The sequence below is a fragment of the Mirounga angustirostris genome, unplaced genomic scaffold (genome assembly GCF_029215605.1).
Source record: "Mirounga angustirostris isolate CCGP_5_RB_7025 unplaced genomic scaffold, mMirAng1.0.hap1 SCAF_4, whole genome shotgun sequence".
NCBI lineage: Eukaryota > Metazoa > Chordata > Mammalia > Carnivora > Phocidae > Mirounga > Mirounga angustirostris.
In genome coordinates, this window is record NW_026991712.1 from 183,561,767 (window position 1) to 183,588,696 (window position 26,930).

General features: G+C 49.7%; 1 protein-coding gene across 4 annotated transcripts in view; it reads right to left on the reverse strand.

The window, feature by feature from the left end:
• The window catches only part of H6PD (hexose-6-phosphate dehydrogenase/glucose 1-dehydrogenase), a 29,947-nt gene extending 24,846 nt beyond the window's left edge, over positions 1-5,101 (reverse strand). Inside the window, exons 1-2 of one of the 4 annotated variants that reach the window (XM_045898761.3) lie at positions 4,759-5,101; positions 4,027-4,073 (exon numbers count right to left, since the gene is read on the reverse strand). In XM_045898761.3, the coding sequence (XP_045754717.2) occupies positions 4,027-4,067 (41 nt within the window). In that variant the 5' untranslated portion in view covers positions 4,068-4,073; positions 4,759-5,101. Of the gene's footprint in view, positions 1-711; positions 1,070-4,026; positions 4,074-4,758 lie in introns of those variants that run through there. The other 3 variants (XM_054513154.2, XM_045898766.3, XM_045898767.3) reach the window with 3 other exon arrangements.
• Between the last annotated feature and the right edge of the window lie 21,829 nt (positions 5,102-26,930).

Sequence of the window (26,930 nt, forward strand, 5' to 3'; positions counted from 1 at the left end):
GAGCTCTAGCCTAGGCCTTGGTTCCTCGTCTGCGACAGAAGAGGCTTCGCCGGAGGACGGCCCCTTCACTGCCCCCAGATCGCATGCTCCCCATGGGAGGGAGACAAGCCCTCTATTATCAGGGAGATGCCAGCGCTCTGCCTTTGCAAGGGGCAGTTAGGGGCTCAGCACCTTAGACCCGGGTGGGCGGCAGGGCCAGGGAAAGAGGACTCAACAGGAAATGAGGGGCTGATAACTACGTGTCACTCAGAAGCTCAGACAAAACTCTCTGAAGCCCTAACTTAAGCGTGTGGAGGGTGCAATTTCATTTACAACAATTCTTTTTTTTTTTTTTTTTAAGATTTTATTTATTTATTCATGAGAGACAGAGAGAGAGAGGTAGAGGGAGAAGCAGGCTCCCAAGGAGCAGGGAGCCCGATGTGGGACTCGATCCCAGGACCCTGGGATCATGACCTGAGCCGAAGGCAGACGCTTAACCATCTGAGCCACCCAGGCGCCCCTATAATTCTTATTGAAGGTACTTGCCAGGAACACACTACACCCCGGAAGCGCAGGTGCCGTGGGGGTCGCCTCCGGGGAGGAGAAAAGACCTTCTTCGGACAGGCTCATCTTAGCGGCAGGCCTGACAGGGCACATGGCCACAGCCCTGGGCATCTTTCAGGCCCCCAACCCAGCCGGAGGGGTGCCCATCAGGCATCCTGGGGGACTCACCTTTTAAAGTACAGCTCTGCCAACATTCCCAAAGCTGGGAGCACTGACCTGGCCAGCCGGAGGGTTTGGATCAGAATCAGGGTTCCAGTCTTTGTTTCCGGGGAGCACCCCTGCAGCCGGGCCTGACCCGTCTGAGCACGGACACAGCGTGTGCTGGGGCTCCGTGGGCAGGGCGGTGTCTGGTAAACCACAGGCGGAAACAGCTCTGGTCCTCTCTTCCCAGCACACAAGGGGCGGGAGAAAGGAGCGGGGAGCTAAAGGTCAGTGGCTGCTACAGCCCTGTTCCCTTTCCCCACACCACACTGACACCTCTGACCTCTACCTTCTGTTTGCCAAGCAGGAAGGAGGGACGTTTTCTTCAAATCACAGCCTGGGAGTTTGGAACTGTCGAAAGAACGTGTGGGAGTAAACGAGAGTTCAAACTGAAGATCATTTCTAACCAAAGCGGGAGGGGATGTGCCCAGTCCTGTCTATAATCACTCACTCAAGCGTTTTTCCTGCACTCCTCTCCTTGTTCGGGCCCATCGGCACCAAACACGGCCATGCAAGCCAAGCCCTTCAGCTGCTGTAAGACCTGTACCCCTTCCCTACTTGTTCCCCTTGGGGCTAGACTGGGGACAAGAGTTGCAAGATCAGGCTCTGGGGCCCTTTTCCCTCCCTGATCTCAGAGACTCCTTAAACCCGTCACCTCTTTAGGTGCCTCGGGTCCCTGTGACCCCGGGGGGTGCTGCAGCCGCCTTGTACCGCACACAAGATTCAACTGCTGCATTTGCAGGAATTTTTCAAGCCAGCTATTAAACTCAGCCATTATTAAAAACCAAATCGCCCAAGTTTATAACCAAATAAACTGTATTAAAAACAAAAGCAATAAATACTTATTATTGCTCATCATTTCCTAATTATGTGACTACATTTTACTCTCCACCTGTGCTCTTGACATTATTGACATCTACTGTATCTGTAAGACAAAGATACTCTGTACTGGGGTGTTTGCCATGGCCAGCGCAGGAATATCGCACCACAGATACTGGCAAATGCTGTAAATCAGGCTTCCTCCCCGTCACCAACCCCCACCCTACGGAGTCGTTACACATTTACCAGCATACGCCACCAGGTCTTCATCTCCATTCTGGGCTTTCTCCCCCTCAACTCCAGGCTCAGCCAATCAACTGCTACTCTGACACCGTTAGCTGGATGCCCACGAGACTCACTATGTTCAAAATGGAACGGACTTCTCCACCAACCTGCTCCAGATGCAGATTTCCCCAGCCTCAGTAAATGGCAACTCTACCCTTCCAGGTGCTGAGGGCAGAAACTTGGGTGGGGGGGCGGGGGGGGAGTGTCATCCAATCTGTTAGCAAATCCTGTAATTTCTATCATCAAAAAAAACAACTAGTCACCACCTTCCACACTGCACTCTGCTTCTAACCACCATCGCCTCTGTCTGGATTACTGTAGGAACCACCCAATTGGCCTCCCATTTCTGCCCTTCCCTGAACAAGACACTCAGTGGCCTCTTTATGGCCTCCTACCCATTACCTCCTTGATCTCTTCTGCCAGTTGCCCCTCTCTGGGCTCCAGCCTCCCATCCTCCTACCTCAGGGCCTTTGTACTTGCTGTTTGCTCTGCCTGGCCTACTTTTCCCTGCTGATGTCCACACGGTTCACTCCCTCCCTGACTTGAATTCTTTGTTGAAATGTCACCTTCTCCGTGAGGCTTCCTCAGCCGACTCCGCAAAACCGCAAACCTCCCACCTCCATCTCACTCCCTGCTTTCTCTCCGCAGTACGTATCAGTCTCTAATATACTGTCTGTGGAAAGTGTATTTGTTGGGTTTATTCTCTGCTGCCCCTCCCCTCAAGAATGTGAGTGCCAACCAGGGCAGGGGGTTTTGTGCTTCTCTTCAGTATCCAAAACAGGGCCTGGCACACAGAAGGTGCACTCTGCGTCGGAATGGTGGCATGAAGGAAGACATGCCTCCTGCTGACCTCGAGTGCCGTGACAGAGTACACAGCTTCCTGTCACACTATTAATAATAAAAGAGACATTTACAAGTATTTCACTATACACCGGATACGAGAGCTTCACATTTATCCCTGGAGTTAAATTCTTGCCAAAACCTATGAGACAGGCACCACTATTATGCCCATTTTTAGAATGAGTACAAAGGAAACCAAGGTGGCACAGAGGGGAAAATGACTGAAGGGCGGGCAGCTCAGAGGTGATCAGATGTGAATACGGGCAGTCTGGCTTCAGCACTGACCTCCCACCTACCAGGAAAACGCGGACCACAGCCCCAGGCGGTGAAATTTAAAACACTGTATTGGTGTGGACACTGATTCTGCTCCTCTAAGAGACTGGAACAACGGTGGTGTATATAGTCTACTTCTCTCACGTGTTGCAACCACAGAGTAGGAAAACAAGTCGATAAGAAGCGCAAAATGAGGCAATCCATATAAAGCACGTGGCAGGATACCTGGCATACAGCAAGCGCCCAAGAAATGTTAGCTTCTATCATTATTAAACCAACAGCAGCATGGGTAAAGGTACTTTTCTTGCTAGCTTCTTGGAACTGCTACAAGATTAATTAAGCAGCCCACAACAGAAAAAACGCCAAGGAACAGCTCATCAACAGCTTCATGACCTTCCAATCATACTGATGAAAAATCAAAGAAATATCATGCTAAAAAGGTTCAAAGTCCCCACTCCAGCCCTTGAGGGATTTATAATCTGGCCTAAAGAATAGGGGCATAAACCCCTTCACTCTGTAGCCATAGGCCTCTTACCTAACTACCCAGGGCCTCTTCTCCAGTTGTGAAATGGGGATCCATCCGCCTCATTTCAACACTGGGCCAAAAAAACCCAGATCATGGCCGTGAAAATACTTTAGCGGGCAATAGTGTTAAGAGCTCTCCCAGACAGAGAGCCACCTGGCTCCCAACTCAAGGAAGCAAAAAGCAAAACCAGACTTCCTGCTCTGCCCCTGGGTTAGGGTCTGGTAGAATCCACGGGGAAATCTGGCATCAGTGACATCTTACCTTGTTCAAATTCCACGAATAAAGTGAGAAGTGGCTAGGCCACTGATGACCAAAGGTGTCTCTTGGCTTCCCTTTTAGATGACCTAAAACCATCTGACTGTAAGAGTAACTTAGTGAACTCCAGTATTTGGATAAAAATAACTTGAATGTTTGCCTAGAGTGGTTATTTGTGGGGCAGTCATGTACCTCAAACAAAAGTTTCACAAAGTACTCTGAAAAATGAGCTCTGTTCATGCCAAACAGGGAGCATTTTTATCTCAGGTGGTCCTAAAACTTACCAAAAGATCAGCCTCATAAGCTCAAAAAGTCTAAGCACCATCCATCACTGCAGAGAATGTAGAAAATAATTTAAAATATGCCCACTCCACACCAGTCTCCCCTAATTTGTTCCCTTTCATGAGCCACAGGCCCCGTTGGGAGGACAGGGGGTTGGGTGGGCAAAGAATTTAGGTCTATGTTCTTTCCAGAAGTTCTCATTTCCGACTACATTCAAGTTTAAGTGAGCTGATTTTCAGGGCTGCAGATAGATCCACTTCTGGAAAACTATTCCCTGGATGGGTGTCTTGCAAACGCTGATTGGAACCCGAGGGCTAATGCCAAAGATTAAGCTGATCCCAGGGGGGAAAAAGCACCGGGAGTTCCTCCTCTCACTGAACCAACTTCCAGAAAGCCTAGGAGAAGGAACGCCGCTGGCCCTTCTAAACTAGCCTCGAGGGGCCTGGCTGCCCCCTGCAGCCAAGGGATCTGCAGGGGAGGAAGTGAACGATACTTTGAGGGCGCGGGGCTGGGAGGCAACTCGGGCGGGCTCTGGCCCCCGCCGGAGTGCGCGCACAGACGCGAGATGATTCCCAGCAAAAGGCCCGAGGAGCTCACGCCGCGCGCGCCCAGCCTCCCGGTTCGCGGGGCCCAGCGATCTCGGGCTCGGCCCCGCGCGGGCGCGCAGCCGCCGCCGGCTACCAACAACGCCCGCGGCCGAAGGAGCCGGACACCAAGCGGGGGAGGCAGCTTACTTCATCTCGCCCGTCAGAGCCGGCCGCTTCTCCGGGAAATGTCGGCGGCGGCGCGCGGCGCGCGGCGCGACGGGCCGGGCTCGGGCCAGGCTGGGGCCCTGCGCATCCTCTTCCGCAGGCGCGGCCCGCCCCGACAGGTGCGCGTCACGCGGCCCCGCGTCGCACGCGCGCTCGGGTTTCGCCGAGAGGAGCCGGGGGCGACGGGGGCGGAGGGCGCGGGGCCAAGTCCGCCCGGCCGCCCCTTCCCTGCCCGACCCGAGCCTCGCCAGGCCCGGCAGCGCGGGGGAGCCCCAGACCACCGCGGCCTCGGCGCGCGCGCGCAGTCGGCTCCCGGGCGAGGGGCGCGCGGCGGAGGCGCACGCGAAACCACGCCCCCTAGCCCGGGGTCCTCCGGAGGGGGGGAGGCGGGGCCTCCCGAATGGCTTCTTGGTTAGCGTGGATAGGGCGGGACTTCAGAGCCAAGTGGGCGGGCAAGCGGCTCTCCGCGGTCCGGCCGGCCGCGCTGGGTGCTTCCGAGGGGCTCCCTACGAGACAGACACACGAGTGGCCGGGGGAAGTGGTTGTGTCGTGGAGGAAGCCGGGCGGCCGGGTGGCTGGGTCCTCCCCAGCATCTGGCCTGAGCTGTGGGACCTGGAACAGGTTACCCGACCTCCTCAGGCCTTGCTTTTCTCCGTCTGTACAACGAGCCGCTGGGTTCATCCCACTTCCAACGCCCCGACGTGGGGACCTAGGGGTCGCAGAGCGCGCTGTGGCCGTCTCTGCTTACACCCCTGTGACCTTGAAGACCCAACCCTGTACAATAGGGACCAGGAGACGGTGTGCCTCAGCGGTGACCCGGCCTGCGACAAGTACTCAGTAAATGGGAGCTTGCACCCGTGTGGCTTTATTTGCAAGACAGTAAATGGGACTAGGCCTTCCCTGTAGGCTGGTGGCGGGGTGTGTACATGAGATGACGTGGTCAGCTGCTTCTTTCAGCACTCAGTGGGTGGTACGCGCCATCCTCTGCCCCTGTCCTCACCAATGTCGTGCAGTATCTGACCCTCACCCCGCAGCAACCTCGCGCCTGCTTTTCTCCCAGCCCCACTGGGCTCTCAGCGCCCCGAGTGGCGCCCCGCCATGAGAGAAGCAGCTCCTCCTTTCTGAGTGAAGATCCTGAGTGGCCTCGGGTTAATGAAGGCAGAGCCACCCAGGACCACTTCCTGGATGTAGACCCCCTAACCCCCGTCCCTGCTCCTGGAGCGTCTTAGCTCTGTCCCTTCTCCAGACCCACCTTCCTCCCAACACAGGGACAGGAGGATGCATGGTCACTTCTGCTGAAGAGTGCAGACCACCCAGGAGAGGGATTCTGATTGGAGAGGAAAAGCTTGTAGCAGCTTTTTATTTCATGAAGGTTCCATTAGAGGTAGAGCATTGAGAACTGGCAGAGGGAACTTGGCAGTGGCCAGCAAAACTGAGTGGGGCCAAACGGCATGATTACCACACAGGATATTGGGCAAGAGGGTTCCAGGAAGGCTGGGAAGCTGAAGGGGTCAGGGCCCCGCTTCACCAAGGCCAGGGGGCCAGCTGGGGGCCTGCCGGGAGCTGCCAGGCCTCAGGAAGAATTAAGGCCATACTGGGTGGGACCTGGGCGGAGGGTCAAGGAGCCAGGTACCCACTGGGCTGGAAGTAGGCAGGAGGGTCTGGGGCAGGGGCCAGCCAAACCAGTCTGGATGATGCTAGGACTGTTAACGGAGAGCCCTTCCCATGTTCTGGAACCCTGGGTGCACTGTGCCTGGTACAACTGTGTAAACTTGAGAGAAGGCAGGTGCTCAAAGACTGAGATGAGCCCAGGGGATGTTTCCCAGGTCCCTAATACAGCCATCACAAGGATGATCTGTGGGTACCTTGAGGGCATCTTCAAAAATATCCCATGGGGGCACCTGGGTGGCTCAGTCAGTTAAGCGTCTGCCTTTGGCTCAGGTCGTGATCCCAGGGTCCTGGGATCGAGCCCCGCATTGGGCTCCCTGCTCCGCGGGAAGCCTGCTTCTCCCTCTCCCACTCCCCCGCTTGTGCTCTCTCTCTCAAATAAATAAATAAAATCTTTAATAAATAAATAAATAATATCCCATAGCCAAGTCAATCGTAAGCAGCTTTTTAAAAACGATTTATTAATTTATCTTAGAGAGAGAGAGTGCATGCACATACAAGCAGAAGGAGGAGCAGAGGGAGAGGGAGAGAGAATCCTCAAGCAGACTCCCCACTGAGTGCAGACCCCCGGCCCCAATACACAAGGGGCTTGATCCAACCATTCCAAGATCACGGCCTGAGCTGAAAGCAAGAGTCGGCCGCTTAACCAACTGAGCCACCCAGGTGCCCCAGTTGTAAGCAGCTTACTAAGAAAATGCGTGTGTCCTCTTAAGTCAGTGGGACAGGGTCTGAAGAGTGATGGGAAATGAGCCTAAGATGTCCCAACTGATCTATCCGCTGGAGGTCCTTCCACTCCCACACATCCCTGAGACGTTTTCATTTCTCTACCCTTCTCCCTCACTTTCAAAGTCCTTATCCCAGGCTTGTCCTGACTCTGTACCTTCTAGTCTGATCTGGACCATTGCTTTGCTTTCTTTCCATCATGAAAACAATTTGGTCTCATCCAGGTGCAAGACTATTGCCCCCCCCCCCGCCCCCCCGCAAACGCACAAATTTAAAACCTTTTCCATTTGGGCCTGTGACTGGCTTCTGCACATTTGCCTCCCTGGAGCTTTCTCATTTCTGTGCTCGCAGCAGCTACAAAACACTCCAGCCTACACCACGGGGGACCAGCTGTGCCCCAAATCCTCTGAAGGAAGTCAGAAGAAAGGAGCAATGCCCCCCCGTGGGGCCTCCTGAGACCCAGACCGTGTCTTGGCTTCCCACTTCTCAAGGAACACCCTACGGCTCTCTTCATAAAGCTGATTTTTTCATCTTCCTAAACTGTGGGGTAGGCAGAAGTCAGGGTTAACTCAGCCTGCTTCACAGACATGGAAAGTGAGACCCAGAAAGATGAATGACTCACAAGAGATGTCTGTGGAGTTAGAAATAAAATCACGTTGCAGTTTCTATTTTCAGAACCACTCACTAAGTCAGCTCCTCTCGTTCACTCGGTGTTTTGCACCAGGTGGGGAGGGGGGAGAACAGGTGTTGTGGATTTTCAGCTACAAGTAGATCTTTTCATCCCCAGACATGAGAAAGCTCAGCACTTTTTTTCCACCTAAAGATTGGCTTCATAAAGTCCACATGAAGTAGCTCCGTATTGTGTTTCTACTGCTGCCATGACAATTTACCACCATTTAGTGACTTAAACAACACAAACGTGTTATCTCACAGCCCTATAGATCAGAAGTCCAGCAAGGGTCTCAGTGGACTAACACCCTGGGGCTGCAGGGCTGTGTTTCTTCCTAGGAAGCCCTTTTCTTGCTCATGTGGATGTTGCCAGAACTCAGTTCTTTGTGGCTTAGGACTGAGATCCCTGTTCCCTTGCTGGCTGTCAGCTGAGGGCCACTCCCAGCTTCTAGAAGCTACCACATTCCCTGGCTTATGGTCCCCTTCCTCAGTGTTCAAAGCCAGCCACAGAAGGTTGAGTGCTTTGATCTTTCCTCCCTTTTTGGGCTCAGCTCTCTGACCCTTCTGAAAAAGGGCCTCTGCTTTTTTTTTTTTTAAGATTTATTTATTTATTTGGGAGAGAGAGCAGGGGGAGGGGCAGAGGGAGAGGGAGAGAGAGAGAAAGAGAGAGAGAAGCAGACTCCCTGCTGAGCACGGAGCCCCGGGCTTGAACCCATGACCCTGAGATCACGACCTGAGCTGAAATCAAGAGTCAGACGCTTAACCAACCGCACCATCCAGGCACCCCATTTTTTTTAAGTCCTCTTCCTTTAAGAACTCACATGATTAGACTGGGCACACTTGAATAAACCAGGATAATATCCCATTTTCAGAGTCCATATCCTTAGTCACATCTGCAAAGTCCTTTTTGCCACATAAGGTGACATTTTTACAAGGTCCAGACATTAGGGCCTGAACATCTTCAGGGAGTCATTATTCTGCCTACCACAAATGATCACTTTCTAGCCTCTCAACCCTCCTGATTGTCCAGGATCTTGAGGACTTTTTACTAATAGCTTTACTAAAATATAATTCACATACTATCTAATTCACCCATTTAAAGTGTAAAATCCAGGGTACCTGGGTGGCTCAGTCGGCTAAGCGTCTGCCTTTAGCTCAGGTTCTGATTCCAGGTCCTGGGATCGAGTCCCATGTTGGGATCCCTGCTCAGTGGGGAGTCTGCTTCTCCCTCTCCCTCCCTGCTCCTGCTCTCTGTCTCTCTCTCTCTCTGTCTCAAATAAATAAATAAATAAAAACTTAAAAGAAAATGTAAAATTCATTGGTTTCTAGTGCGTTCACTGGGTGATGTGACCATCGCCAATATCAATTTAGAACATTGTTATAACCCCAACAAGAAACCATGTACTTATTAGCACTCACTCCCCATTTCTCCCCAACCATCTCAGCCCTAGGCAGCCTCTAATCTACTCTCTATCTCTGTGATTTGCCAATTCTGGACATTTCATATACATGGAATCATATAACATGTGACCTTTTGTGTATATATACGTTAGATACACATACATATAATGTGTGCCTACATAATGTTTTCAAGGTTCATCCGTGTTGTAGTGTGTATCAGTGCTTCATTCCTTTTATTGCTATATAGTATTTGATTGGATGGAGAGACAACGTTTTGTTTATCCATTCATCAGTTCATGGACATCTGTGTTATGGGTTATTTCTGCTTTGGGGGTATTATGAATAATGCTGCTATGAATACATGCATACATGTTTTTCTGTGAACATTCTTATTTCTCTTGGATATATACCCAGGAGTGGGATTGGCCAGTCTTATGGTAACTCTACAATTAACTTTTTGAGAAACAGCCAGACTCTTTGCCCCAGTGGCTGTGCCAATCTATGTTCCCACCAACAACGTCCACGCTTTCCTATTTCTCCACACTCTTGCCAACACTTCTTATTAGCTGACTTCTTGATTCTAGCCATCCTCATGGATGTGAATCGGGATCTAACTGTGGTTTTGATTTACGTCTTCTTTTTTTTTTTTTTTTAAGATTTTATTTATTTATTCATAAGAGACAGAGAGAGAGAGAGGCAGAGGGAGAAGCAGGGAGCCCGATGCGGGACTCGATCCCAGGACCCTGGGATCATGACCTGAGCCGAAGGCAGACGCTTAACCATCTGAGCCACCCAGGCGCCCTGATTTACGTCTTCTTGATGGCTTTTAACATTGAGTGTCTTTTCATGGGCTTATTGACCACTTGTTTATCTTCTTTGGAAAAATGTCGAGTTGGGTTCTTTGCCCATTTTTCAATTGGGTTGTCTTTTCCTTATTGAGTTGTTACAATTCTTTATCTATTCTAGATAGAAGTTCCTTCCCAGGTGGCTGGTTTGCAAAACTGTTCTCCCATTCTGTGGGCTGTCTTTTCACTTGCTTGATGGTGTCCTTTGAAGCATAAGAGTAATTCTGTAATGATGTCCAGCTGATCAATTTTTTTTCTTTTGTTGCTTGTGCTTTTGGTGTCATATTCTAGGGGGCTTTGCCTCATCCAACATCATGGACATTTATGCTTGCATCTTCTTCTATGAGTTCAACAGTTTTAGCCCTTACATTTAGGCTTTTGGTCCATTTTGCATTGATTTTTGTATATGATGCAAGAGGAAGCGGGTCTAACTTCATTCTTTTGCACATGGCTATCCAGTTGTCCCAGGGCTCTTTGTTGGACCGTCTACATAATGCGCTCTGGAAACATCTGTTTGGATAGCTTACACAACACTGACGTGACCAAAGTCCCTGCCCAATCCAGTGAGACAGACCCTAGCAGACTGATGCCTGGAAAATACTGGACTCTTAAAAAATGCTGACAAATGAATGTCGTGGAAGGTGGGGAGCCAGGGGTACCAGGCTCAGGTGTGGGAGTCCCCCTCGCTTTGCACGTGGCTGTGAATCACTCCGAGAGTGTTTTCTCTAAGCGACCACTTGGCAGCAGTCTGAGGAGGCGCACTGGTGCCCTTGGGCAGGAGAGGAAAACCAGCAATGCCACTAATGTGTGAGCCAGATCTCAGGGGGGAAAAATCCCAAATTTTGTTCTGAGGCTGCCCCAGGAGGTCAGGAGTCAAGGGAAAAGAAGAGAGAAGATTGGGGAGTAGCTGGTCTGGAATGTGAACCAGGAGAGGGGACCTTGAGTAACCAAGCAAGAGGTTCCCGTAGTCAAGGTCAGTGTTTCTTGCCTTAAGCTTCAAGAGTCAAAAGCAGGGAAAAGCTCTGGGCTGGCAGATGAAATGAAAAGATAAAGTGCTGGCAGCCACCCCAGACATCTCTGCACCAGCAAAAGCTGCATCGCATCCTTCGGGCCAAGTGGAGACGCAGCTTGGGGACAGCCAAGCTTCTGGAGCAGACGACAGATGAGCCTGGGGTCTGGGGAAGGACAGGGCACCCTTGCAGGGGAAGTGGGCCGGTCAGCAGGACCTCACGAGACGGAGGCTGGCTTGCCTTTGGCTTCCCCAGGAAGCAGACACAGTCTGCCTCTCCCAGCCCTGACGCTGCAGTAGGCTGGTCTGGGGCCAGGAGTTGGGGAGCCTCTGGTGAACCAGCAGCCCCCAGGTGGCTGCGGGGTCATCAGCCCCCTCCACCCCTCCCCTCTTCAGTCGTGGAAATACAGGTAAGGTGCCCCTCATTCACGACTTCAGTGCGCCACGCCGGGCTGCGTCGGCTCGGGGGACACAACTGTGGACAAGGCCCCTGTTCGCAAGGAGCTTCCATTCGACTCCAAGTGGAGGGGTGCGGTGGGGAGATGTGAAAGAATGAGTACAGAGTGACAAGCCCAACGGCCACAGCGAAACAGAATGAGGGGGTGGAATGTCCCCGAGGCGGGAAAGCGCGAGGGACTGAGAGGAGGCCGGTGGGGCCGGAGCGCGGAGCCAGAAGTGGCCCAAGACGGCTTGTAGGCGGTGGTGAGGAGTGTGGCTTTTATTCTAACTTACACTGGAAGGCTCTGGGGGATTATAAGTAAGAGAGCAACACAATCAGTTTTCATTTTGGGAGGGTCCCAGGGGTCCTGGGCCACAGGCTGATAGGAGAAGCACATTGAGAGGGTGAGGGTGGGGCGGTTATCAAAGGGCCCAGACAGACGGGGCAGGGGGGCACAACTCCAGGGTGTTTTAAAAGGTGTTATTATTACTTGGGTACGGCAAGGCCAACAGATCAGGAGACACTGTCATTGGAAAGGTGGTTTGTGACCGTTCCCAGGAAGGAGGACTCACCACGCCAACCACACGGGGCCATGTGGGGAAGCCCCAGCGTCAGCCAGAAGGTAGAGGGAGGCAGGGAAATTGTGCCCAAGGCCCTCTATTGTGGTTTCCATGGGAAAGCATGGGCAAGGCAGGGTAAGAAGGCTTAGGATTCGTTAATTTGGATAGTTTCAGCAGGCTCTTGGGCACGGGAGCCGCCCCCTAGTTGTCTGTACCTGGTTCTGGGTGATTTGGGCAGGTGGCCCTGAGTGGGACAGCCTCATAGAGGAGGTGGTTGGGAGTGTGGGCTCTGGATTGGTTGGTTTGTGTATGAAATGCACACTCCAGGGTAAATCATTTATAATCTCTAGGAACGGGAGGGCAGTCCCTCCAGAGCCAGCAGATGTCAGAGCTTCCGGGGGGGTCCTGTATTTTGTGGAGAGAAGCTTGGGAGAGGATAGTGACAGGACTGGCTGATAGGTTAGACAGAGGGCGAAGGGATGAGGAATCACCAGGAGGCCACTTAGGTTTTGGTTTAAGCAATTGGGTCCCTTGTTCTCAAAGCAAGTCTTTAGGGGGTCAGGAGACATAGCTCTCCCCAGGGAGCTTCCACTCTCGTAGGGGAGAGCAGCCGCAAGTAGGGAAGGTTGGCAAGTCAAGTCAGTGGCATTAGGCTCCCTGAAGTGTGAGTGGACCTTGCCTGAAATCACAGAAATATTGCTAAAAAGTATTGCATAATACAAACATTCATAGTAACCCTTTAGAAGTCCTATTTCTCCGTGGACTTAACATTCATTTCAGAAACCATGACTTCCATGATGAAGAGCTCTGCTGACAGAGCCCAGGAATGTGATGCTTCCCCTAAGCCCTCCTTATCTGTCTTAGAAAATCTCTTCCTAGGAATTTAAGATGAAGACGTTCAAAAATATACTCTTTTAGGGGCGCCTGGGTGGCTCAGTCGGGTAAGTGTCTGCCTTTGGCTCAGGTCATGATCCGGGGACTCGGGATCGAGCCCCGCATCAGGCTCCCTGCTCAGTGGGCAGTCTGCTCCTCCCTCTGCCCTTCACCTCGCCCGTGCTCTCTCTCTCTCTCAAATAACTAAATAAAATCTTAAAAAAAATAAAAATAATAAAAATATAAAATATATATATACTCTTTTACTCCATGTAAATAATTGCTTTTTAACTTTCTTGTTTTGTAAGATCTCATTTCATTAAATCCAATTACATATAACTGTAAATAACTTCTATTATTACTTTGAATCAAGATTTCAGCAACAGCACCCATGACATAAAATAATTTCTGTGTGATTCAATTTGATGGCATAGACTCAACAAGACATGAGACTGCTGGATAGATTTATATCGGTCACAAAGCTATAAAGAAGTCTCTCCCTGGAATATAACGTTGACCTGGTAAGGGACCAGATGAGCAGGGGATGTTATAACGCCTAAGTTAACATTCTCCAGTGCTTGCTAATTTAGAGGTCGCACCACGTCTGCTGTAAGGGTGGAAATGTTGATTGCTGGTGAGAAATTTGTGTGGTTTGGGGCAGGGGACGAAAGGCTTGAGAGCGCTCCCTGACCTTGATGCTGGAACGCTCCCATCACATCTATTGGAATTCACACATTTGAAATGATCATACAGCACCTGCAAATATCTATTGTTATTGTTTTTTGGCCTCTGTTTTATGGGAAGTGTCTTGTCAACTACACTATGAGCACTTTGAAAGTGAACTGCCTGGTGACAGGTGTATCTTATGAACACAAATCTCTCTGCAACACCCAGCACCAAACTCTCCTTAGCACATACTTGGGTTTTTTTTAGATTTTATTTACTTATTTGAGAGAGAGAGAGAAAAATCGTGAGGGGGGGGGGAGAGGCAGAGGGAGAGGGAGAAGTAGGCTCCCCGCTGAGCAGGGACTCCCCCCCCCCCCCCGCCCCGCAACACTCAGCTTGATCCCAGGACCCTGGGATCATGACCTGAGCAGAAGGCAGATGCTTATGACTGAGCTACCCAGGCACCCCTCCTTAGCACATACTTGTGTTAAATACTCTCTATAATACATGTATAAATGGGTGAATTAATTAACATAACATAGCTGTCCTCTGGCAGATCTTTGTCAGACCAACTTTTTTTTCTTTTTTAACATATGCAAAAAGTCAATTTGGTTGTGCATCAAAGGACACTATCGAGAGAATGAAAAGACAACCTGCAGAATGGGACAAGATTCTGCAAATCATATGTCTGATATAGGATCAATATTCAGAAGATAGAAAGAACTCTTACAACTCAACAAAAAGCCAAACAACCCAATTCAAAAATGAGCAAAGGATTATGAACAGACATTTCAAAAGAAGACAGACAATAAGGTATACAATGGCCAACAAGCACGTGAAAAGATGCTCAACATCATTAGTCTTTAGGGAAATGCAAATCAAAACCACAGTGAGAGCCCACTCACACCCACTAGGAAGGCCATCATTGAACAAACCAACCAAAAAAAGGGAAAACAAGTGTTGGTAAGGATGTAGAGAAAACGGAACTCTCCTGTACCTCTCGTACGGATATAAAATGGAACAGCTGCTGCAGAAAACAGTTTAGAGGTTCCTCAAAAAGTTCAACATAGAATTACCATATGACGGGGCGCCTGGGTGGCTCAGTGGGTTAAGCGTCTGCCTTCAGCTCAGGTCATGATCCTGGGGTCCTGGGTTCGAGTCCCACACCGGGCTCCCTACTCCACAGGGAGCCCACTTCTCCCTCTCCTTCTGCTTGTACTCTCTCTCTCTGACAAATAAATAAATAAAATCTTAAAAAAAAAAAAAAGAATTACCATATGATCCAGCAATTCCATTTCTACGTAAATACCCCAAAGAATTGAAAGCATAGATTCAGATACTTGTACACCAACATTCATGGCAGTGCTATTCACAATAGTCTAAAGGTAGAAACAACCCAAGTGTCAGTCAACAGATGAACTGATAAATGAAATGTGGTCCGTGCACACAATGAAATGGTATTCGGACACAAGAAGGAATGACGTTCTGATACCTGCTACAATGCGGATGAATGCTGAAGACGTTCATGTTTAGTGAAAGAAGCCAGACACAAAATGACAAATATTGTATGATTCTACTTACATGTGATACCTAAAACAGGCACATTCAAGGGGACGGAAAGTAGAATGATGGTTGCCAGGACCAGGAGAGGGGGAGATGGGGAGGTAGCGTTTAATCGGGACAGAGTTTCTGTTTGGGAACACGAAAAAAGTTTTGGAGATGGATGGTGGTGAGGGTTCCTCAACATCATGAATGTTTAATTCCACTGAACTGTACGCTCAACAATGATTAAAATGGTAAATATTATCTATACTTTGTCACAATTTTTAAAAATCACCAAAAAGAAACACCAAAAAACACCAAAAAAATCACCAAAAAGAGAAATCTTTAAAAACAAAAAACAAAAAGGCATATGAAACTCAAACACATGCCAGGGGCTCTGAAACATGACATTCTCAGAACCCGTGCAATCGGGTAAGACGGAAATGATGCTCTCCTAATTCTCCTAGAATTAAGCACCATGTGGATGAGGCACCCCCCCCACCCAAAATGAGTTTATCTGTATTAAGTTCCAGGACGTTAGGTAATGTTAGAGCGAGGCTCTCAGGTACTTGATGAAATCCAAATTGCAAAGAGAACCCTAATGAGTGCAGCTCCACGTAAACAGGTATTTAGAGGTGAGGCAGGGCGCGTAAATGGAGCTCTTCTTAATGCACGTGCTAATTGTGTTTCCCTGCAATTGGGACATCACCCCGGACATGTATTAAAGCTTTCGTGTGTAGCTGGTGAACAGCGGGACTCGCAGAGTGCAAAAGAAAACAACTTCCTGTCGCCGACCTGCTGGGAGGCTCTAACTCCACCCTGGGATGGAATCTAAGGATGAGATCTGACTTTCCTGGCCTCTCCAGAAAGATCGTTCCAGTCAGCTGGAGGGAAGGGGAAAACAACCCTTACTCGTCCACCAGAGGGCGATACTCACAAGACCCTGACCACGGAAAACATTCTTTCCCTGACCTCAGATGCGCTGCCTGCTTTTTCTCCCTCAAAGTGGTGGGTGCAAAGTGGTCCAGCTGTCCACATCTCACTCTGGAATGGGGAAACGTGGCCTCTAAAGACCGAGGGGAGCCGGGGTCCCATTTACCATCCCTCTACATGCGCTTTTCGTGACCAAAGATGGAAGGCAAAGCAAGGATTTCTTTCATCTTTTAGGAGTTTTGCTTAATACTAAATCTAAAAGGTGAAAAATTCTCAGCAGAACTTCAGGGACCCATGCGAATCATTGAGTGACTTTGTGGGGGGGGGGGCCAGAAAATTGCTCCAAAACACCAGTCACGGGTAAGAGCTCTAGCAGCTCGTGAAGGTCTTCACGGCCCACGCAGGGCATCGGCAAATTGGAATTCTCCTCCGATGGATGAGTTTTGTCAGGAATATTAATAATATTCCTGCGCCTCCTTCCCAGGTACTGAAACACAGATGCAACCTAATTAGAATGCAACCCAGGCAACCTCCCGGGCCATTTCACACACATTTACCAACTCCGGGAGCAGGCACTCCAAAGGCGGGCCCCCTTCACCCATCATTCTATCCCCCCCCATCCTAGCACCCTGCCTAGCGCATGGTAAGATCTAGACACAGCCCCAGTGGAATTGTAGTCTAAGGATGGGCAGTGGGGCGATCCACAGAGACCAGGTATTTATTCTTCAAGGAGTTTACTCTTTTCCTTAAAAACATGCTTTTTAAATTAGATTTTAGATATAAAAAAAGTCAATCTGCTGCTTTATTTTATTACTCTTCTGATATATTAAATTGTGCCCTTGGTGGCTTAGAACTGTAACCAGAAAAGTCTATAAAACAAAACAGTACCATGTTAAAAATGCCCATATTTTTAAGAAATGGGCCCTTCACATCCTCCTGCAGAAAAGGCCAGGTGCCCTAATGAATGAGGAAAGAGGACACAGTGTTCAGTGTTCTACTGAGCCTATTTGCCTGTCCAGTATCTCTTCTCCCTTTCTTCTGGTAACAGACCCTTGATTTTATTCAGTGTGGCAACGTCCACAGTTATCACTGCATTTAAAGTTTCTCTTGCAGTTAAATATGGCCACATGTCTAAGTTCTGGCCTATGAGATGTAAGCAGAAGTTGTCAGAACTGATGAAAAGGGGGACAGACTGCTGGCATGTGCTTTTTTCATATTCTTCCTCCACCAGGTCCTTGCTTCTTGCCTGGAATGCTGATGTGATGACAGGGGCTTCAGCAACTCTTTTGGCTCATGAGGCAACTGTGAGACTGGAAGGCAAGAGTGGTAGAGAAAGGTAAGAGGAACTCAGGTCCCTGGTCACCCAGTAGGGCCAAGATATCCCAGAACCTTTGACCTCTGGAATTTTTTTTTATGTGAAAAAGAAATTTCCATTTTATTTACAGCTCTTTATTTACAGCTTCTTTATTTACAGCTTCTGTCATTTACACAGTTCTTATCTGTCACATCTGTCATAAAGGATCACTTAAGCACCAGTCTTTTTATTTTTACCCATTTTGGAAGAAAAATCTTTCCAGAATGCATTGCACACTCTCTTGCCTTTTTAAACCAAGCAGGTAGTGAACATACAGGGTTGCTAGATAAAATACAGGACACCCACCCAGGAAATTTGAATTTCAGATAAGCAACAAATAACTTTTTGGTATAAGCACATCCCAAATATTGCCAGGACCCAACTCATACTAAAAAAAATAATTTGTTGTTTATCTGAAATTCAAATTTAACTGGGAGTCCTGCATTTTTATTTGCTAATTCTGCCAGAGCTAATGGAACAGACTTTTTTCCTGCTGTTACTCATGATGATGTGTATAGTGATGCTTTAGGGGCCCACTGAGGCATGTAGGGCTATTAGCCCTTCTGTGAAATGGACCCAGATGGCTGTGCTTTTCATTCTTATTCCAGTCTTCATAACGTTTCCTTGTCTTCTTTTGTTGTCTGTCTGTTGGTAGCCCTGTCCGTTGCTTTGAGCAGGCCTGTCTGTCCTGCCCCTCTCCCCCTTGATGACGTGCCCTGGTAACCTGCGGGCAAACAGCGTTCAGAGCGTGTGCCCTTCAGCAGGAAGTCTGGGTTCTACCCCAGGTCCCCCCACTTTCAGCCCTACGACCTTGGGCAACTCATCAGACCTGTGTGAGCTTGGATGCCTGCCTACATAATAGGGGGGTAGTTAGAGCTGCCTCATGGGTTATGTGAGGCTTAAATGGGAGAAGTGTTGGAGCAGTGCCTGGCCCTTAGTACGCCCTCAGCAAATAAACGAATTGCTGTGTGGTGGGCTGAGCAACTGGATTATCAAACTGGAGAAACAAAGATCTAGGGAGAAAGCTTCTATGAGTAAAATATGAGCAACAAGGATGCGGAGGAGGGCGGCTGCGGGCTGAGCGCTGAGGTCACAGGAAAACGCGAGGACATGCGCCCAGCCAGGGTGGGTGGTGCCAGGGGAGAGCATGGGTGTTGCTGGGGTGTTGTTCCCCCAAATCCACACGCTGAGACCCTGACCTCCAGCACCTCAGCATGTGACTATATTGGGGATGGGGGCTTTCAAGAGGTGATTAAGTTACCAGGAGGTCATTAGGGTGGACGCTGATCCAATCTAACTGGTGGCCTTAGAAGACGAGAGGTTAGGACACAGACTCACACAGAGGGACAACCATGCGAGGACCCAGAGAGAGGTCGGCCATCTACACACCGAGGAGAGAGGCCTCAGCAGAGACCAGGCCTGCCGACACCTTGATCTCGGACTTCCAACCTCCAGAACGGAGAAGATAAATTTCTTTTTTTTTTTTTTTAAATATCTTCTTTTTTTTTTTTTAAAGATTTTATTTATTTATTTGAGAGAGAGAATGAGAGAGAGCACGAGAGGGAAGAGGGCAGAGGGAGAAGCAGACTCCCTGCCGAGCAGGGAGCCCGATGCGAGACTTGATCCCGGGACTCCGGGATCATGACCTGAGCCGAAGGCAGTCGCTTAACCGACTGAGCCACCCAGGCGCCCGAAGATAAATTTCTGTTGTTCGAGCGGCGCCGTCCACAGTGCTCTGTTACAGCAGCCCCAGCAAACTAGCAGAGGTGTCAAAGCCGAAGGCCGGGGAATGACAGCGGCAGGCCGAGTGCCTGGACGCAGCAGTTGGTCCCTTTCTCCGATAGGTAATACTGTTACTGCTGTCCTTCCCGACATCAGGGAGCTCAGCACTGAACACCGTCCTCCCTGTGAGGGGAACAGAAGCCTAAGTGAAGGACAGACCAGAGTGGCAGGTGCCAGGTTGGGGGGCTGTCTGGGAGGGGGAGAGGAGCAGGGACACAGGTGCCAGTTCAGGGAACCGGTTGGAAGAGGCTCCAAGGGTGGGGGGCAGGTGAGAAGGGGCCAGCTGGGGAAAGTTCCAGGTGAGGAAACTGCAAGGGGCATTTTATTTATTTATTATTATTTATTTTATTTATTTATTTATTTAAGATTTTATTTATTTATTTGACAGAGAGAGACACAGTGAGAGAGGGAACACAAGCAGGGGGACTGGGAGAGGGAGAAGCAGGCTCCACGCAGAGCAGGGAGCCCGATGCGGGACTCGATCCCAGAACCCTGGGATCATGACCTGAGCCGAAGGCAGACGCTTAACGACTGAGCCACTCAGGCGCCCCCAACCCTATTATTTTAAACATTTTTTTTTAAGATTTTATTTATTTATTTATTAGAGAGCGAGCGAGAAACAGCATGAGAGAGGAGAGGGTCAGAGGGAGAAGCAGGCTCCCCGCTGAGCCGGGAGCCCGATGTGGGACTCGATCCCAGGACCCCGGGATCATGACCTGAGCCGAAGGCAGACGCTTAACCGACTGAGCCACCCAGGCGCCCCATTTTATTTATTTTTATTAAAGATTTTATTTATTCATTTGTCAGAGAGCACAAGCAGAGGGAGAAGCACGGTCCCCACTGAGCAGGGAGCCCGACACGGGGCTCGATCCCAGCACGCTGGGATCATGACCTGAGCCAAAGGCAGCCGCTTAACGACTGAGCCACCCAGGTGCCCCTGCAAGGGGCATTTTAAAAAAACCCAAAGGAGGTTGTGCTGATGGAGCCCAGCATGAAGGAGAACAGCCAAGAGGAGGCCAGGGGTGGGGGAGGTGGGCCTGGGCCCCCGGGCAGTATTCCCATGTACCCTAAGATGAGAGGCATCTCAGAACGGCTGTACCCGGAGAGAAGGAGAGCTCCTCCCGGCCTCGCTGGGAATGGCAGGGGTGACTCCCGAGGGCATGATCCGAGCAGCCAGAATTCAGGATCCTGGGGAGCCAATGTTCACTTACGCAGGAACACCGGAAGTCCCCAAGTGATGGAGGTCACAGATTTGCCTGGAATTGATGAAGAATTCCACCAGGCACGGATGGAAAAAGATATGTCTGCAGCCTCTCCTGCATGCGGGCCGCTGCTCTGGGGCTGAGGACATGGCAGTCAGGGGACAGCCAACTTCCCTGCTTTGGAGGAGGTGGCATTCCAGTGCAGTGTGATTACAGAGCAATAAGAGTACGGTGCCAGGCGCAATATACCAGCTCAGAAGAGAAGTAATGCGGGCAAGGAACAGAGTGAGCAGGTGGGCTAGTGTGCTGTTTGGAAGAAGGGAAGGACCCTCCAATAGGGGACATCTGGGCACAGACCAAAAGATGTGGGTTCCATAACCAGGGTGGTTACCCCAGGAATGCTTCCTTGCACCGGAAATATTTTTCATCTGGCTTCCAGGGCCTGCAAATGCCCCTGTCAGCCCTCTGCAGCTCTGGTCTTCATTCTCCTGTTCAACACAGACACCCCTGGGAAGGATCTCAGCCTCAGCCAGTGAACCTCCAGCAGCGTTAGGTTAACGATCCGTGCCGTGCAAGCTCACCCTAAGCCCAGGGTGGACAGAAGTCGTGTCTCTCCACTGTTCTGCACACAGTGGGTGCTCAACAAACACTTTTTAAACGAACAAGTGCAAATACCCACAGCGTGCCTCTGTAAGCCGGCAGATCTGATATTCAAGCATTTATGATTCTGTTCAAACATACCCAGAGGCGGATCGGGAGGGTAGGAGATTGCCATAGGATCGCTGACAACGAAGAAGCAGGAGGCAGAGACAATGTCCCTATTTGGGGTGGAAGGGTCGGTGCTAATCAGAAGAAGAGACAATCTTCGGCTTTGTCATCCCTGCGCCCTCACACGGCACGGCTCGGGACCGATGAACTCCACACAGCACGGTTATCAGCATACACGGGGTAAGAGAGTCAAGGTGGAAAAAGTCTTTATCTCCCGTGGAAAACAGAAGCCGCCCTTTTGTTACCCTCTCTCTGGTGATGGTGGTTTTGTTTTGGGGAAGAAAGGGCCCAAGCACATGGAAGTCATCACAGAAGGCTTTACTCATCCGGAAAGAAAAACCACTGTGGTGTATTCGACATCCCTGGTCCCAACCCAGATGTTTGGCTATCCAAAGGTCGAGGGACTTTTTATGAGTTAAGACGTAGGGAATCTCCTGAGTCAGATAGCAATCTGGAGCTTATCTCCAGCTAGCCCCACTCCCGGCCCTTCACGGGTTCTACCTCATCCCTAAAAAGGGAAAGACCCTGAAATCAACTCTCGAGTAATTTTTTAGAACAACGGCTGGTTAAAACACTTTCCCTAGGTGTCACCCAGTCTTCTCCTGTTGTTACAGGACATAAAAGAGAGCTATTGCGTATTAACCTCACATGAGGCGGCCAGTGAAGAAAACGGGCTGCATCAGCCTTCCACCCCCGTGGGTGCACACCGTTCGAGGCCAGCGTGGGAGACCCAACAAGGACCTGCACGTATTTTTTTCCCAAGGTGTCTGTCGACAGGGTCATTTGTATGCCAAAGATACGAGGACTTAGGGGCTAAGGAGAAATCTGTTCTGTGTTAGAGCTTGTTCTTGCAAAAAGGGAAAGAATTAGAGGATTTGCTAAAACAGCATTGGAAAGACGAGGTAAAATGCGGGACCCATAATGTTGGCAGTTCCAAAAAACTACCGTGGTTCCTAAGTTTCTTCTTTCCTATTGATTTAATTTTCTTTTAAGATTTTTATTTATTTATTTATTTTTAAAAAGATTTTATTTATTCATGACAGACAGACAGACAGAGAGAGAGACAGAGAGAGAGAGGCAGAGGGAGAAGCAGGCTCCCAAGGAGCAGGGAGCCCGATGCAGGGCTCGATCCCAGGACCCTGGGACCATGACCTGAGCCGAAGGCAGACGCTCAACCATCTGAGCCACCCAGGCGCCCTATTTACTTTATTTTCTTAAGTAAACTCTACACCCAAGGTGGGGCTCGAACTCATGACCCCAAGATCAAGAGTCACATGCTCCACCAACTGAGCCAGCCAGGTGGCCCCTATGAAAAAAAATATTTTAAACAAGAAACAAAAACCACTAACCAAAAAAGAGTGACGAACTTGACTATATTTTTTAAAAACCACACACACACTTCTATACAACAAAAGATATAATGAAACAAAGCAAACAACAAACCATAGATTGGACAAATATATTTGCAACACATATAACCAGTGTTTCAGAATATATAAAGAAATCCAATCAATTTACAGTAATATAAACCGATATGGAAAATACAAGCAACCTAACAGGAAAAACAATGTGCAAAATGATATGAGTAGGTAACTCACAGAGGAAAGAACGGAAAGACACTTAAATCATGGAAATGAGATATCATGCCAAATCCATCAAATTGCCAGCAATGGCAAGTGTGACAGTACCCAGTGATGGAAGAGAAGGCAATGGGACAGCTATTTTTTTTTTAAGATTTTATTTATTTATTCATGAGAGGCAGACAGAGAGAGAGATGCAGTGGGAGAAGCAGGCTCCCAAGGAGCAGGGAGCCCGATGCGGGACTTGATCCCAGGAGCCTGGGATCATGACCTGAGCCGAAGGCAGACGCTTAACCATCTGAGCCACCCAGGCGCCCCTTTTTTAAGATTTTTTAATTTACTTACTTGAAAGAGAGACAGAGAGCGCGCATGAGTAGGGGGAGCAGCAGAGGGAGAGGGAGAAGCCGGCTCTGAGCAGGAAGGCTGACGCGGGGCTGGATCCCAGGACCCTGAGATCATGACCTGAGCCCAAGGCTGATGCTTAACCGACTGAGCCACCCAGGTGCTCCTTTCCTATTGATTTAAAAATGAATGCACGTTGCATGTTAGTTATTGACCTGGCAGGTGTTTTGCTCATCACTAGAGACAAAGCGAGATGTGCAGTCATCACCCCTCCGTTCTTAGGATGACCCCGCACGCTCCTCGGCACAGTTGCGTGTGGGGAAAGGCTGCAGCGGCCACCCTAGGTAGGGACGGCAAAGAATGCTGTCCGACGGTAGATCAGCACAGAGCACACAGCCAAAAATGCCCAATAAGTATCTGCAAAAGAAACAAGTTCAAGATGTGGGTTGGATAGAAATCAATGGCATCAGATTGAGAGAGAGGGGTCTGCAGCCCCAGCACCAGTAAGAAGTGGGGTTAAGAGCACACGTTCTGCAGGCGGATGGCCTACCTCCTGCCACTTAGTACCTGTGTGACCTACACCTCTTTGTGCCTTAGTTTCCCTGACTGTGAAATGGGGGGTGATAATGCAGTACCTGCCTCAGAGGGTTGGTGTAAGAATTAAGGAAGTCAACGAAAGCAGAGCCCTTGGAAAGAGGCCAAACTTTCCGCAGATGTAGCTACTCACTTCTTCTAAGCAAAGGGCCCCATGTTACGGCGTCTTTAAAGACTGAGATGGGATAGGCAGGCATCACACCTCATCACTGTTGGTTCTCATAGGAAAACCTTCATCGGACAAGGTAGTGGGTTCAGTGATGGACCCCCCAAAGATTTGGCCGGCTGGAATCTGTGAAGACTGTAGGTGTAATTAAGGATCTCAGGATGAGATCATGCTGGATTAGGGTGGGCCCTAAAGCCAATGACAAGTGTCCTTATCGGAGGGAAGACAAAAAGAGAAGGGAAGACGCCCAGGGAGGAGGCCATGTGAAGAAGGAGTTACAGAGATAGGCGTGGTGCGTCTACAAGCCAAGGAATGCCAAGAATTACCGGCCATCACCAAATGCCAGCAGAGAGGGGCATGCAATGGATGCTCTCTCAGAGCCTCCAGAAGGAACCAATCGTGCCAACATCTTGATTTCAGACTTCAGGCCTCTAGAACTGTGAGACAATACATTTCTATGGCTTTAAGCCATCAATTTTGTGGCAATTTGTTACAGCAGTCCTACGCAGACTAATGCAGATGATATTCTGGGTCTCAAAACTGGAGGATGCTGAAGAGAGCTTGCCTTAGTTCCTAAGCCTTATGCGTGGTCTTGCCTCTGGCACCAAGAAAGTGACAGTATTCCCCACCACCGCCACCCACCACCACCTCAAAGACTTGAAATTCCTTGGCCTAAGTCCACCTATCATCTAGGGAGGGGAAACCGAGGGACAGAGCAGAGAGTAATCCTCAAGGTCACGTGAGGAAGTGGCAGAGGCAGATGGCTCACCTAAGGACGGGTGATGACAGGTACAGGGGGAGGGTCCCAGGACGAAGAATCTGGAGATCCAGATCCTAATCCAGGTTCTGTACTTTACTAGCCAGGTGACTGTGGGTGAGGCCCCGCCATTTCTTGGGTCTTGGCTTTCCTGTCTGTGAAATGGAAGGATTGGGCTGCGTGCAACCTGGGGGTCCTTTTCCACCGTGACACTCCGCGACTCAACTCTGCGGCCGCCCCCCACTGCCGCCAGGGGTGCAGCATGGAGGACGGTGCCAACAGCCTGACTGCGGCTGGTCCTTGGCTCTGTCCATCAGCACAGCCCTACCTGTCTGCCAAGGGCCTAGCACGAGGAAGGTGGGTGAGGGCAGCGGGCACAACGTGGTGCCCATGGTGGCCGTGGTGCCCTGCAGCAATGTGGCTGGAATGTATCCCAGGCAGGATGCAGGCAGCAGAGACTTCCCTCCCAGTCTGCTGAGACGCAAGTCACACACACCGCGTCTTCCTTTAGTAATGAAATGTACATGGACTTGATGATGCACTTGGTCTCTCTGGACTATTTATTTATGAGTCTGAGTTGCCTGCCCCCACTTTCTCCTTTATTGTCCTTTCTCAGACTCTGAGTTGGCATTAAATTCAAAATCTGGGAATACTTACTGCTCCCCGCACCCTCTTCAAGTTCTGGGTTCGTCTATCCTGCATTATCTCTTGTGGATTAGACTAGGATGCGCTATTTTAACCGGATCTGCATTTAAAGTGCTTCCCTCTCCTGGAATTTTCCCAGTTAAATCCCTGTCTCAGCCTCCGATGATACTAACTTGCAGAGAGGCAGGAGAACAACTTTAAGAATCACAGACATGTCAGGACAAAATTTACACTTTGTGGCCATCTTGTACATTTCATGTGAACACAACATTTCTTAAATGGGATTTTCTTGAAGGAAATCAAAAAATAGGCATTTCCAAGCTGTTGAAAATTTGCCAGTGGACAGAGAGGAATTTTCCTATTCTTTTTACCCTGGGTCTTCCTCTGTCCTTCTTCAGTAAAGTGATGGTGTAGACTTGTCTGAGGCAAAGCAGACCGTCACTCTGCTCCCTCCCAGGCACCAGACTCCAATTCCCAAACTTCAGAACAAGTCCCACCTTCTCCAAAATGTGGTCCCAGAAAGGAAGGAATTAAGGGATTCTGCAGTCCCAGTCTTCTCCTTCTTCTTCTTCTCCCTCTTCTTCTTCTTCTTCTTCTTCTTCTTCTTCTCCTTCTTCTTCTTCTTCTTCTTCTTCTTCTTCTTCTTCTTCTTCTTCTTCTTCTTCTTCTTCTTCTTCTTTTTGCAAGAAAAGCATCTTCAGGTGAACAAATGCGGGAGGTGGAGCAAAGCGTGGATCTGGTTGTGAGGAAGTGTGGGGAGGGAGGAGGTTCTTTGGAGATGTAGGAGCGGGCATCTTGCAGTGTCAGGGGTTTAAATTAAACGGAGGGGAGGAGGTGAGACCATCCCCGCCGCCTGCAGCATTGACTCGGGGCATCATTTCGGTGCAGGGACCCAGCTGACACTTCTTATTTCGGGTCCTTCCTCCCTGGCAGCAGTCTGCAACTTGCCGGCATCCGGGCAGCACAGCAAAGCTGATGAGCAGAGGAAAGAGGTAACTTTCAGGGAGGGGTGTGTTGGTTTCTTGGTGCTAGATCAGCTCATTTCACAAGCTCCTTAGGCAGCCAGCAGGAAGATCCCCTTTCCTTTGGGTTTTAGAAAGCTTTCTCCTCTGAGAAGCTTCAGCCCTCTGCCTGCACTTTACGGAAACTCTGGGCTCAATGAAGTTCTTCCAGGTCCTTCCCCGCATGGCTTTCCAGCTGAGCAGCGCAGCGAAAGCTGAGTCAGTCGCTCACAGGGGCACATTTTTCAAAATAATTTTAAAATGCTGTTCGAATTATTATTTTTTCATGGGTTTCTTTCTCTTGTTGGTTTCATGTTTGCACCTTGCGTGTTAATTAAGCTGCGAAGAATGTTAAGTTTGTGGAGGAAATTTTGGTGGGGGTTTTATGGTTTAAAAAAAAAAAATTCTACTCCATTGCAGTCCTGCTGCAGTCCCAGCAACCTGGTTTGGCTGCAGAGGCTCTCATGGTGCGTGCGGTCTGCCTTTCCTCTTTACCCTTGCTAGAGTCTGAGTCTCTGGTTCCCACCTGCGTGGCTTCTCCAAGCCCCCCGTCCCCCATCTCCTTGCCCACCCACCATCTGCAAAGGACCCCGTAAGTGAGCTGGTGTCCGTGACACTTGGGGTTTGAAGGAGAA